Source organism: Podarcis cretensis, assembly GCF_951804945.1.
Source record: "Podarcis cretensis genome assembly, chromosome: 8".
NCBI classification, from domain to species: domain Eukaryota; kingdom Metazoa; phylum Chordata; class Lepidosauria; order Squamata; family Lacertidae; genus Podarcis; species Podarcis cretensis.
In genome coordinates, this window is record NC_137177.1 from 41,720,396 (window position 1) to 41,733,303 (window position 12,908).

Consider the following 12,908-nt stretch of genomic DNA (forward strand, 5'->3'; position numbering starts at 1 on the left):
GAACAGTGCACAACAATGCAGGAGGAGGAAAGAAAGCCACTCCAGTCTTGGGTAAAGAGGCTGCTTGAATTGTAGAAGTAATTTGAATGTCTCAAATTTTAACATATTTTTGGGTATCTGTTTGGTTCACCAGAGTTTTATTGCACTATAGTTATATGAAGTAGTTTTGAGTTTTAAAATGATGATAACTTTTCATCTTTGTGTAATGATCATTCATGTTATGCAGCCTTGCCCGACTTCATGCGCTCCAATTGTGCTGCCTGGGGCTAATGGGAGTAGTCAAAAACAGTTGGAGGGCACCAGGTTGGGGAAGGCTGATGTAATGTGTCTTTAAATTGCAGCTTCTTGCTCTGGCTTATATTGCATCTCAAAGGAATTCGGTTCACTATGACATCCCCACTTTTCTGCCTGATGCCATATGAGAATGGATTGGTTTAAATCAGCAAGTGGGGAGGGGGAAGGCTTGTTTAAATCAAGTTTCCCATTGATACCACTTCATATACTTCCCAGTAGTGGTGGAGATCCAAAATCTGCAAGTCTGCAAATCTATAAATATTCATATCTGAGAAAGATCAAATCTGGTTGACCACTTTGAGAATAAGACACTGAATTCGATGGGCCATTGGCCTGATCCAGCAGGCTCTTCTTATGTTCTTATCAGATTGGTCCTTCAGATTGACTCCTTTAACCCACTGCTTTAAGAGAGCAGTCCTATAGCAAGATCTGCCAGGGTGACTGGGACAAGGATCAAGTGGATCTCTGGCTCTGCTGGGAGGTTCCTGGTGCAGCCAAGCTATGTTGGCATGATTTCCCATCCGTGGCTCAGCTGGAAATTGTTGTTGTTGTTTAGTCGTTTAGTCGTGTCCACCTCTTCGTGACCCCATGGACCAGAGCATGCCAGGCACTCCTGTCTTCTACTGCCTTCCGCAGTTTGGTCAAACTCAAACTCAAACTCAAACTCAATACACCATTGCATTTCCCCCACCCCGGTTGGCTGAGCTAAGCCTGGCAAATCGTCAGCCATGAGAAGGAGGCATTGCAGGTGTGTGGTGGGGGCGGGACCAGAGAAATAGAAATATAGAAATATTTCATCATATTACTATCCCCCCCCCCCCGGTATTGTTACTCATACCCAACGTGGTGGAAATTCCAGACCTTCAAGAATAAGAGTGTTAGTACCAAGGATATAACATCATTTGGAGCTTGTTGATACAGTCAAAGCTTGAGAGTGGTTCTGATGGTATTTTTCCCCTCAAGAAGAGATCGGAAGCAGGTGTCCCATTGTGAGGACAAGCAAAATAGCAGAGCAGGGTGATCCCATGTCACTGTTGGTTTTAAATAAGGTGCCTTCCATTTACTTTTCTGTAAGAGAAGGGGTACTGATGGGGAGCAAACATCTCAAGTCTTTAAATGGAAACCAGGACTCTCAAGGTTTTCCGGTCCTGCTTTTTTGCTGACTGTTTAGAGATCACTCGGCGCTTTCGAGAGAACTTGGCACTTTCAGCAAACTGAGATGACAGCCCTGTGATTGTTTACATGATCTCTTAACTAGGGATAAAACAGGTGAAAGAGAAGAGTGTCAAACTCTTGACTTTGCAAGGGCGGCTGAGTCAATCAGCCCTTTTCAGTCCATGAGTTTCTCTTCACTTTTTCCCCCCAAGTGGAGGTTCAAGTGGTTGTTTATCCTACACTGTGCTCACTGAAGTTAAGGTAACCTTCGTAATCTGATCTTGTAGCAGTTTGTAAGAAACTTTACTGTCTTGGAGGAGGAGGAAGTAGACTGTGAGTGTTGCTTAAACCTCACTATTGCTATGTGTATAACCCTTCCTGGCCATTTTAACTCTAGGAGGTTTTGCAACTTCCTGCTTTTTTCACCATATCCAGACTATTGCTGGGAGTCCCACCTGCACTGCCATGACAGTGACTCTCCAGACTGCTGGCTGTGTTGATTGCATCATTTTGGCCATGCAGTTGTTGAGACAACTGCACTTGTGGTGGTAGCTACAGCAGTGGCTCAGCTTCCTGTCTCTGAAGTCCTGTTGGCCTCTAATAATATTTGGGCCTGGCACCTTGAATTGCCTCTGGCTAGTAAGAATTACCTCTGGTAAGCACAGAGGGAAGGCTGTATCTGTTTTTCCTGAGAACTAGGAACATCTTTCTTAGAAATGCACTGTCAGGTTTCATTTTTAATACCATGAGGAATTCGATATCTAACTCCCATTCATTCCTTTGGAATATTCCCCCATTTTCATTGACACACTTGAAGTTCTGTTTATGCTTCAGAAGATATACTTGTTTCTTTCCGGAATCAGTTTTTGCCAGACTGCGATATTTGCTGAAGGAGGAAAATAAGCTTTAGGCAAAACTTTAGATCAAACAATCCTTCAGATCTCTTCTGCTATCCTTGAGGAGATTTTCAGACCTGGCATAAATTCATAAACATTCTGTACAGGAGCCTTCTAACAAGGCTTGCGTCATCAGTACTTAGCCCTGTTGCCTGCTAATATTTTTCCTGCATCTAGTCTAGCGCTGTTGAGATGCTTGTTGACAGTTCTCATCGCTTGGAGAGAATTGCTTCTGTTTCTTCATAAACTTAACATGCAAAGCAAGAATGCCTGAAAATGGCATTCTCTTGGTATTCACAAGAACTCCCATAGGAAAAAAAATACATATTTGTTTTTAGTTTCATTTTACAATCTAAAATGTATCCATAATATTATTCTTTATTTCAACACATACAGTAATTATAACATCAAATGGTAGTATATGTTTTCTTGCTTTTAGGAGAGAGAAAAAGCAGGGGACTGCTTTTAGGGCTGGCCTGAAAGCTGCAGCTAGTATAGCATGCAGTGACTTGGCTATTCACTGAAGTAGCTTATCGCATGTAGATCATACCACTTCCAAAGGAGCTACATTGGCTGCCAGTTAGCTACCAGGCCAGCTTTTAATATTTCAGTTTTGGCCTATAAAGCCCTTAACAGCTTTGCTAACGGTATACAACAATAGGATGGATGCTTTATGCTCGAGCTTTGTTCATTTGATAATTGGCACCTGCATGCATGAAATTATTCTTTTGAAACACATTGTGGTTTGATGTGATGTGACATTTCTGTTGGTGGTGGCAGAACTGTGATGGCTCATCCCAGGGTCATTCCCCATTTGGCCATGAAGCTAACTGGGTGACCTTGGGGAAATTACTTTCTCTCAGCCTATTCTGCCTCACAAGGTCCATTCAAATCTAAGAAGTGTATGATGCCTTTGGTACCTTTATTAGCTAGAATATGTTGGTGGTGCAGACCAGGGGTGCTCTGCCTTTCTTTTTCCTCACAGCACTAATTTTCATTTGTGCTAAGACTGTGGCAAACACTCTTTCCTCTTTGCTATTCAGGCTGAGCCACAAATGCCATATTTTGATTCCTTCCTTCCATGAAAGCACTGGGCTTCTAATTCAAGTGGCATGTGAATCTTGAGCCCTTTAGTTTCATTTCAATGGGCAAATGGGAGGGGATTTGGCAGCAGCAGCTTTTATTCCAGCCATGTTCATGGAACAATGAACTGTTCCTTCTGCCAGCTGGGAGAAACCAGTGTCAAGGTTCTTTTTCCTTGGCTTTCTGTCGTAGGAGAGCGTAACTTCACAAATAACCCAGCTGTCACCAACTAATTTCTCTTTTTTGTTTTCTAGTCTCCTCTTAGCCATGACCTCATCCTTAACCTGACTCAGGACGGAATCAAACTGCTGTTTGATGCTTTCAATCAAAGACTCAAGGTAAAAATATGATTTGAGAAATGCAACTCTGCTTCTGCTTCCCCCACCTGAGGCTTAAATGTGCATGCATGCACTCCCAAAATGATACCAACAATGTTCTGACTAACAACTGTGGGACTGTATCCCCATGGCAACTACTTATGTCATTTATTTAGATCTTGTGTGTAATCGTCTGAATATAGTGAACTGATTTTTTGTTGAGGTGTGATGATGCCATTATAAACTTACATTATTATTATTGTTTTATCTATTTATCTTACCCTGAATAATGTAATTGTATTTAGGTAATGTGCCAGTGGAAAGGCGATCATAGCTCAGGGAACAGAACACTAGTTTTGAATATATGAGATGTCAGATATACGAGATGCCTGGCATCCTTCACGTCCTGGATAGCATTATCGCTTTGTTAGGAAGAGGCCTACCAAATATTAGGTAAAGGTAAAGGGACCCCTGACCATTAGGTCAAGTCGCGGACGACTGTGGGGTTGCAGTGCTCATCTCGCTTTACTGACCAAGGTAGTCTGCGTACAGCTTCCGGGTCATGTGGCCAGCATGACTAAGCCACTTCTGGTGAACCAGAGCAGCGCACGGAAACGCTGTTTACCTTCCCGCTGGAGCGGTAGCTATTTATCTACATGCAGCTTGACATGCTTTTGAACTGCTAGGTTGGCAGGAGCAGGGACTGAGCAACGGGAGCTCACCCCATCGCGGGGATTCAAACCGCCAACCTTCTGATCGGCAAGCCCTAGGCTCTGTGGTTTAACCCACAGCGCCACCCGCGTCCCTACCAAATATTAAAATGTGTATAAATGGGGTGTGTGCCAGCTATGACTTTCCTTTGCAGCCTCCTCCACCTATCCTTTGTTTCCTCTCTCTCTGCTCTCTCTTTCCCGAACTGCCTGTCCATGTTCACTGCCCCATTTGCACAACACCTTGGACATTTTTCTCCTCCCTACCCCTAGTCCTGTTCATCTTTAGTCTGCTTTGTTCGGTCTCCACCTGAGATTTTTAAACAGAGGTTGGATGACCATCTTGTCAGGGATCCTTTAGCTGTGTTTCCTGCAGGGGGTTGGACTAGATGACCCTTGGGGTCTCTTCCAATACTACTGTTTGATGGTTCTATTATTCCTATGTCTCTGTTTTATTTATTTAAATATTTATGTACCACTGTTTTATAAATACATCATCATCATTATTAAAATTTGTGTACCACCCTATACCTGCAGGTCTCAGGGTAGTTCACAAGACAAAATCACAATATAAAAACACAAAATACATAGATTTAGGGATGTTAAGTGACTAGTGGCCTAAACACAGCTCAAGAACGTGCTCAGGAAAAAGCAGTTTTAGAGAGCACACAGTGGAATAGAGTGTTTGTATGAGCTAAGTGATCACCATACCAGTCCCTTTCTCTCATTATTTTAGCCCTTATCTTGGAGCTCTTTGTTCTTTTCCTTATGTCATATTGAATCATCAGCTTATGAAGAAATGTTAGCTGAAATTCTTGTTGAAAGGGGAAAAAGGCATACAGTGGTGCCCCGCAAGACGAACGCCTCGCAAGATGGAAAACCCGCTAGACGAAAGGGTTTTCCGTTTTGGAGGCGCTTCGCAAAACGAATTTCCCTATGGGCTTGCTTCGCAAGACGAAAATGTCTTGCGAGTTCCTGCGGGGTTTTTCCCCTCCCCCCCCCTTTTCCTAAGCCCTAAGCCGCTTATCAGCTGATTCGCTGATAAGCTGCTTATCAGCTGATCCGCTAAAAGCCACTAAACCGCTAATAGCGCTAATCCGCTAAGCTGTCAATGGGCTTGCTTCGCAAGATGAAAAAAACGCTATACGAAGAGCCTCACGGAACGGATTAATTTCGTCTTGCGAGGCACCACTGTACCCCCCCAAAAAGCTGGAGAACCAGTCCTATTTTCCATCTGCAAGTTCTGTTTCTCTCTCTCTCTCTCTCTCTCTCTCTCTCTCTCTCTCTCACACACACACACACACACACACAGAGAGAGAGAGAGAGAGAGAGAGAGATCAACCTAACACACATCTGTCCATCTCTCTGCCTAAGTGCATCTCTCTGAATCACATACAACCTTTTCATAGGAAATGCTCACTACCAGCTTCATGTAGCCAGCAAACCAGACCAGCTGCTCAGCAGGGAAGCCATCCATGCTACTTCCTTTCGAAGCAACCAGAATGCAAAGGGGTGGACCCTTGGCAACTGCTCTGCACCGTTCTACCATTCCACCTGTCTGCCCCCCCCCCCACACCATGGGTTGGCAACCCAACACCCATGGGCGCCAGGAAAGGCCATTGTGGGTGCCGCAGGCACTGGGGTGGCAATGCCCACACTACATGTTTGCTTTTTCTTGCACAAATGAAATATTAATATGATTAGCATACTTGTTATTCTTCCCCTAAACCAAATTCTAGCCACAGAAATTACATGGTGCTACCCTCTGTTTCATTTCTTTTCCTTTTCCTTTTTTTTTTTTAAGAGCAACATTAAGTCACTGAGTGTTCTTTCATTGAAACTGTCAAGAAATGCTTTTCATTGACAGTGGTTTCCCCCCACTCCCTGGTTTTGCCCGCACATTAATTTGCTTAGTTCCCCTCTCTTTTTAATGAGAGGCTTTTCTTTCTATTGCTCATAATGCTTTTTCGCCGCTTACTTGGTAGAACATAAAGTGCTTTGGTAAACATTCACTTGTACATGAATCAATACCATGCTGTTAAACATTCACAATTGATTTCTTATGCCGCTTCATTGTGTATAACACCCTTTCCCAACCTGGCACCCTCCAGAAGTCCAAACTACAAGTCCTGTCAATCAGATTTGCTAGGCATTAGGGTAGGGCTTTAGTGAACTGAAATATACTGGTTTGGTAGGTGTTCCCTCTGCTTAATCCAGGAGAGGGAAAACCTTTCTGTGCTGGACTGATGACTGCAAACCTCAGGTGATCTTGGTCCTAAGACTGACCAACATTTGCATTTCCAAGAGCTGAAACAAGTAATATGTGAGCTATCCAGTGGCTAACCACTTCAAGTGAAATGTCTTGCAATGAAGAGGTTCATTTTTACGTATAAAAGCAATCCTGCTCAATTACTGCAGGCCAGTTCCTTGAAAAGGGACTCTAGGGTAATATGTTGCTTGTGGAAGGAACATTGTTCAGTTTCAGAACTCTTAAATGCAGAAAGCCTATTTTGGATGGAGTATCTACCTAGTGGCATTCTTTATAGATAATTAACTCTTGCTGCAACACTCCGTGGTACATAATGTTATGTCCATTTTGCCAACCTTAGAGATCACAGTGGGGCATGTGAAGGGAGCTGTTGTTTAGGTGGGTGGGATCTTGGCCATTTAGCACCTTATAAGTCAGAAACAAAGGCTGCAGGTGGCGCTGTGGTGTAAACCACTGAGCCTTGGGATTGCCAATTGGAAGGTCGGCATTTCGAATCCTCGCAACCGGGTGAGCTCCCGTTGTTCGGTCCCAGCTCCTGCCAACCTAGCAGTTCAAAAGCTCACCCAAAAGTGCAAGTAGATAAATAGGTACCACTCCGGTGGGAAGGTAAATGGCATTTCTGTGCACTGCTCTGGTTTCACCAGAAGCAGTTTAGTCATGCTGGCCACATGACCCGCAAAAACTGTCTGTGGACAAACGTCGGCTCCCTTGGCCCGTAAAGCGAGATGAGCACCGCAACCCCAGAGTTATTCACGACTGGACTTTACTGTCAGGGGTCCTTTACCTTTACCTTTTAAGTCCGAAATAATAGAAACAGATGCCCCAAAAAGCTATTCCGACTTATTGTAGACTTGCACAACATCACCTAAAGTACTGTACATGGGTCTACATCAGCCACAACAGTCTGTACTAGCAACAGCTTCAGAACAGTCAGATATTACCATGCAGTGTCTGTTACAGTTGCCCAGTCTAATGGTTATGAAGGCATGGAAGTGGTTGCAGTTCAGACTGCAAAGGAAATTGTCACTGCCAACTGCTCACCAAATGAAATCTACATTTCAGCATTTTGTTCAACCTCTGGGTGAAGTCGTCTGGAAATGCTTATGATACTTAGGACTATTCTCAGTTTCATGAGATCCCAAAGAGGTGGTGGAAACTGTTAGCTGGTTTTAACTGGCAATGAGGACTTGAAAGTTGGAAGGGCAAACTTAAACTTAAGCCAAGCAACCAAGCAAATTGTTCAATACAAGACTGTTGTATTATGTCTTGATTTGTTTGTACTTATGATTACTTTATTGTGAAATGGAATGGAGATTCTTAAATATGCTAAAAGCAGTCCCAGATACTACTTCATCTTAATAGTAGATTATCTGTTCTCCCACCCAGTTCTTCCTCATGAAACCTGTTGACTTTTACAGGCACCAGTGGGAGCATTTCTCCCAGTGCTAATAGCAGCTTTTAAGTAACGGGTTTTTGTTTTGCAAATATGGTAGGGAAGATGAGTTAAATTCCCCCTCCCATAGCAAAGATAAAAATAAATATATGTGCCTAGTGTAACATCTTGTTAACTAGCAATATGTGAACCCACTTTCACTAAAATCATGTTTGAGCCACTGACCACAAGCTTCTTCTAACAATGATGGGGGGGGAGGAAATCACTTTTTAAATATAAAACTCAGTTTTCAAATGTTTTAGCACATGCTCACAGTGCCACTTGGGAATTGCGGAGCTGAGAAAGACATGCAGCAGTGAGCCGTGCTCCTGTTAACTGTGGGACATTAGCTCTGGCCCACCCTTATTGACGGTTGGACTGTGGATGAGGCCTCAGCAACTCCAGACGGCTGCAGTCTTGCCAACCAAGTGTAAGAGTGTAAGACAGCTGCCACTCTAGATCAAGTACCTGTTCCAGCGGCATCTCTCTTCCCCTCCCCTCCACAACCTATATACCCACACCGTGGCTGATCTTTTGATCAGTGGTACCAAAGGCAGGCCTTATAAGCTGCAGTTTCTTCCCACGGTTCCCTACTATAGAGCATGTTTGGCAGAACCTCAGGATTTGTAAAAACACAAAGCATCCATATAGAAAGAAAAAATGGGGGAGCCCAAGGTCCTATCACTACAAAGTCTGCACTTGGTTGATTGTGGCAAACCTTTTTTATTCAGATAGAAAGCAAACATATAGATTTACAATCAGATTGTTACCAAAACTGTTTCCTAGAAGGAAGATGTTAGAGATGAAAGCATTGCTGCAAACAGATCTGTTCATCTTGAACTAAGATTTTATGCCAAAGAATTTCCCCCCTATATTTTTTGTGCCCTCAGAAAACTGTTTCCTTCATTAAATCCTATTAAAATGTGTGTGTTTTTTCTTTAGATGCTATAATGGACATTTTAATGAGTTAATTAAATTAATATGCTCAGTAAATGTCTGATGTCCTTAGTGGGATAAATAATCAGCATAGTTTGCTTATGCCCCATATTTTGGTCCTTATTTCACCTTTCTTTTCTCTCACTCACTCCCATGAATTCATTTCCCCCCTCGTCTTCCTATTTCCCCCGCTGCAGCCTCACTCTGGTACTTACACTCACATTCTTTCCTATTTTCTAAGACTTTGGCCTGGTTTGCAGATAATGCTAAAGGATGGTGGTTACTACATTCATGAACTTTTAGACTCACATGCCATTTCTCTACTTCCTCTAGCTGTGAAGAGGATATTGGAGGCTTTTAACAGTTACTTGCTATGTCTAAACCTGCTATGTCCAAACTCTATTGCTTAAGCAAACAAACTGACTTCAAACTGTGGTTAATTAGCCGGACTTATTTCCTCAAACTGAAGTTCTTGGTTTGGACAAAACCAGAGCTTGCTGAAAATGGAAGCAGAAGCTTCTGGTCTTCTATCTGTGACTACAGCAAAGAAGAAGAGCCCATAAGTCTGAGTTTGTCAGAGTTCATACCTGCAGTACTAAACCATCACATACTTGTTTATTTAGAAAACTTACATCTGCCCTTCCAACACATTTGCCTTGCTCAGGGAAGCTTACAGCAATATTTTAAAAACCTGCCCCATAAAATCATAAAGCAACATCATTCAAAACAGAAAGAGACACAGTGGACAGACCCTTATTTTAGGATGTTTTTATTATATAACCATCATCTGCATGTCAAGGGTTGGGCAATATCTTGGTTTTCAACATCGTGATATATCAGCAGCTAAATACCATGATATGTTGATATACCACAGTGTCTTCAATATATCTTGGCTTCTTCTTCCTCCCCACATTCCTCCCACCACCCAGCCCTACCAAGCCCCAATACTGCTCTGGCTCACATGAGCTGGAGGGGCATCAGGAGCTGGAGAGGTTTTACTGAACTGCTCAGTGGGGTGCAGGAAAGGTTTTGCAATACTTCTCAACAGTCCTGCTGTTAGTGTGTGTCCATGTTTGTGTGTCCATGCATGCATGCATCTCTCTCTCTCTCTCTCTCAACACCAGTCTTTTACTTTTGTAATAATGGTATTTTCCCCATTTTTTTAGGTGATTGAAGTTTATGACTTGACTAAAGTGAAGTTAAAATATTGGTAAGTGGTCAGTCAAATAAATGTAGCCACTTGTTCCTTTCCCCCCTCTTAGGGTTGGGAGGACGTCTGCCATTGAGAGAGAACAGCTGAAAAGTCACTGAGCTAAAAGATACCCTGTTCAGCCTTATCCCATCTCGGCTTAAGAAACTGAGACGAGATCACTCATCTCATCTTCACAGCTGACATAAGACATATGCTACAGTCCTCAAAACTATGGTTTACCTGAAAAAATCCTGGACGGGTTTGGTGAGGGTGCTGAGATTCCTCTTTTGGAGATCTCCAGCCACCTTTACAGTTTCTTAGGGAAAGGGAATGGTCTTTAATAAGGATCTGTCCTCAGCTGATCTTAAGGCGTAAGCTGTGCTCTTCTACAAATTGACCCTCAGCTAATTTTTGTGTGCTCTTGTGTGACAATGCAGATATAACTGCTGAAAACAAGGAGCGGGGAGAGAAACTGGCTTTCAAAGTGGCTTCATTTCAGGCCCTCAGAATATCTTACTCTGCTCAGTGAAGCACATAATTGAAACAAAAGCCTCTCTTTTCCTGTGTTTAAAAATGTATTGAGTATATTTCTACTGTGTTTTTCTTGGTGACTTTCCAAAATATCTTCATTCATAAATTTCACAAAAGGCTTCACGGAAACCTCACTGAAGCAGGGTTGCGCAGAGCATCCCTATAGGTACTATTTCATTCTGTAGAAGGGGATCAGTGACCTTCTTCTCTGAGTGACTGTAAAAATAGTTAAGTTCGGAATGAATTGTGAAGATGAAAGACTCATGAAGCTGTTTTATAAGTGACTTTGAATACAACAAATATTTGATCCAATGCTGATTCAGAGACTTACGCCTGGCAAAGCCCCAGAGAGGGACATGTCAATTTTTTTTTCATATCGACTCAGTTCAAGGGGCTTCAATTTTGGCCACTTTGTTTCTGATTATTCAACTGGAGTATTGCCAACTGTCTGGATATCTAATATTTTGGTTTCAAACTTTAAGAAGTGTGATCATGATGACTTTCAAAATATCACTAAATAAGGCTTCTTGATATTCATGCATAAAATATACACACTTCTTTCAGATAAGTTAAAAGAGTCAAAGAGAGTCAGGTTATGTCCCCAGTGCACGTAGAGGCTTTCACAAGAGACCTTGCACATTGTTCACTGATTTGTTTTGAATTATCTTATTCAAAAGTACATTAGTTGTCCACCAACAAAAGCTGTGTGTTGTGTTTGTTGATCTCTCATCTGCATTTGACTCCATTGACTGAAAGCATCCATGGCAATATTGATTTTTCCTTCCTTCCAGTGGTGTCCATTTTAACTCTCAGGCTATTGCTCCAACCATAGAACAAATTGATCAGTCTTTTGGAGCAACACATCCAGGAGGTGAGTTGGCAATTCTTGGCACTGTTCACATGTGGATGCTTGGTTGGTTGTACCTGTGGCTGTTCCCTATGGTTCACTGGAATTGAAAGTCAGGTAGACCGAAGGGTCTCATTTATAAGGGATTATTTGTTTATGAAGGAGGCTTAAACTTGGTTTTAGCTTTGTATGTGCTTCATGATCTATCTTGCCAAGCGTTTTAAAAAAGCTTCTAATGAGTTAGTAGAGGCATGAGATTGACAATGTATATATTTTCAGATAGCTGAAAATTGTATGATAGAACCATTGGTGCTTATGGTGGATTTGCTTATGTTGCCAGAGGTTCCTGGAAGGCAGTCGTCCGTCTGGGATGGCTCTCCCTCCCTGGACAGGCAGGGTCCCAAACTATGATTCTGCCCAAGGGAGAGGTCATCCTACTCTTATGAGACAAGGTGGTACTTCAGCCTGATATGACCTTTGTCCTAAAGCAGGGGTGTCCAAACTTTTTTCAAAGAGGGCCAGATTTGATGAAGTGAACATGCACGAGGGCTGACCAAAGTTATTGACCTTTTTTTTTAGAACCACGGGAGGAACAAATGCCTGTGGGTGGGGGCCACCCAAATTAGGCCCCCCAAACGGACTTCAGACATGCCGGTCCTAAAGGTGGTTAATAATAATAATAATAATAATAATAATAATAAATTTTATTTATATCCCGCCCTCCCCAGCCGAAGTGGGCTCAGGGCGGCTAACAACAATAAAACAGTACAAATGTACAGCACAAACAACACTCTAAAATCATTTATTATAAAATTAATTAAATTCAAGCCACTGGCCACCATTGGGCCAGAGCTCCATGAAGATTGCCAAGGGAGGGAGTCAGGCTGTGCCCTGGCCAAAGGCCTGGCGGAACAGCTCTGTCTTGCAGGCCCTACGGAAAGATGTCAAGTCCCGCAGGGCCCTAGTCTCTTGTGACAGAGTGTTCCACCAGGTCGGAGCCACAGCCGAAAAAGCCCTGGCTCTAGTTGAGGCCAGCCTAACTTCTCTGTGGCCTGGGACCTTCAAGATGTTTTTATTTGAAGACCGAAAGTTTCTCTGTGGGGCATACCAGGAGAGATGGTCCCGTAGGTATGAGGGTCCTAGGCCGTATAGGGCTTTAAAGGTTAAAACCAGCACCTTAAACCTGATCCTGTACTCCACCGGGAGCCAGTGCAGCTGGTATAGCACCAGGTGAATGTGATCTCGC

General features: G+C 42.9%; 1 protein-coding gene across 1 annotated transcript in view; it reads left to right on the plus strand.

Annotated features, from left to right (window-relative positions):
- PHAF1 (phagophore assembly factor 1) overlaps positions 1 to 12,908 on the plus strand; it is a 46,553-nt gene that overhangs the window by 12,006 nt on the left and 21,639 nt on the right. Inside the window, exons 4-6 of the mRNA XM_079988308.1 lie at positions 3,683 to 3,766; positions 10,259 to 10,302; positions 11,607 to 11,686. Coding sequence (XP_079844434.1) covers positions 3,683 to 3,766; positions 10,259 to 10,302; positions 11,607 to 11,686 — 208 coding nt within the window. The remainder of the gene's footprint in view (positions 1 to 3,682; positions 3,767 to 10,258; positions 10,303 to 11,606; positions 11,687 to 12,908) is intronic.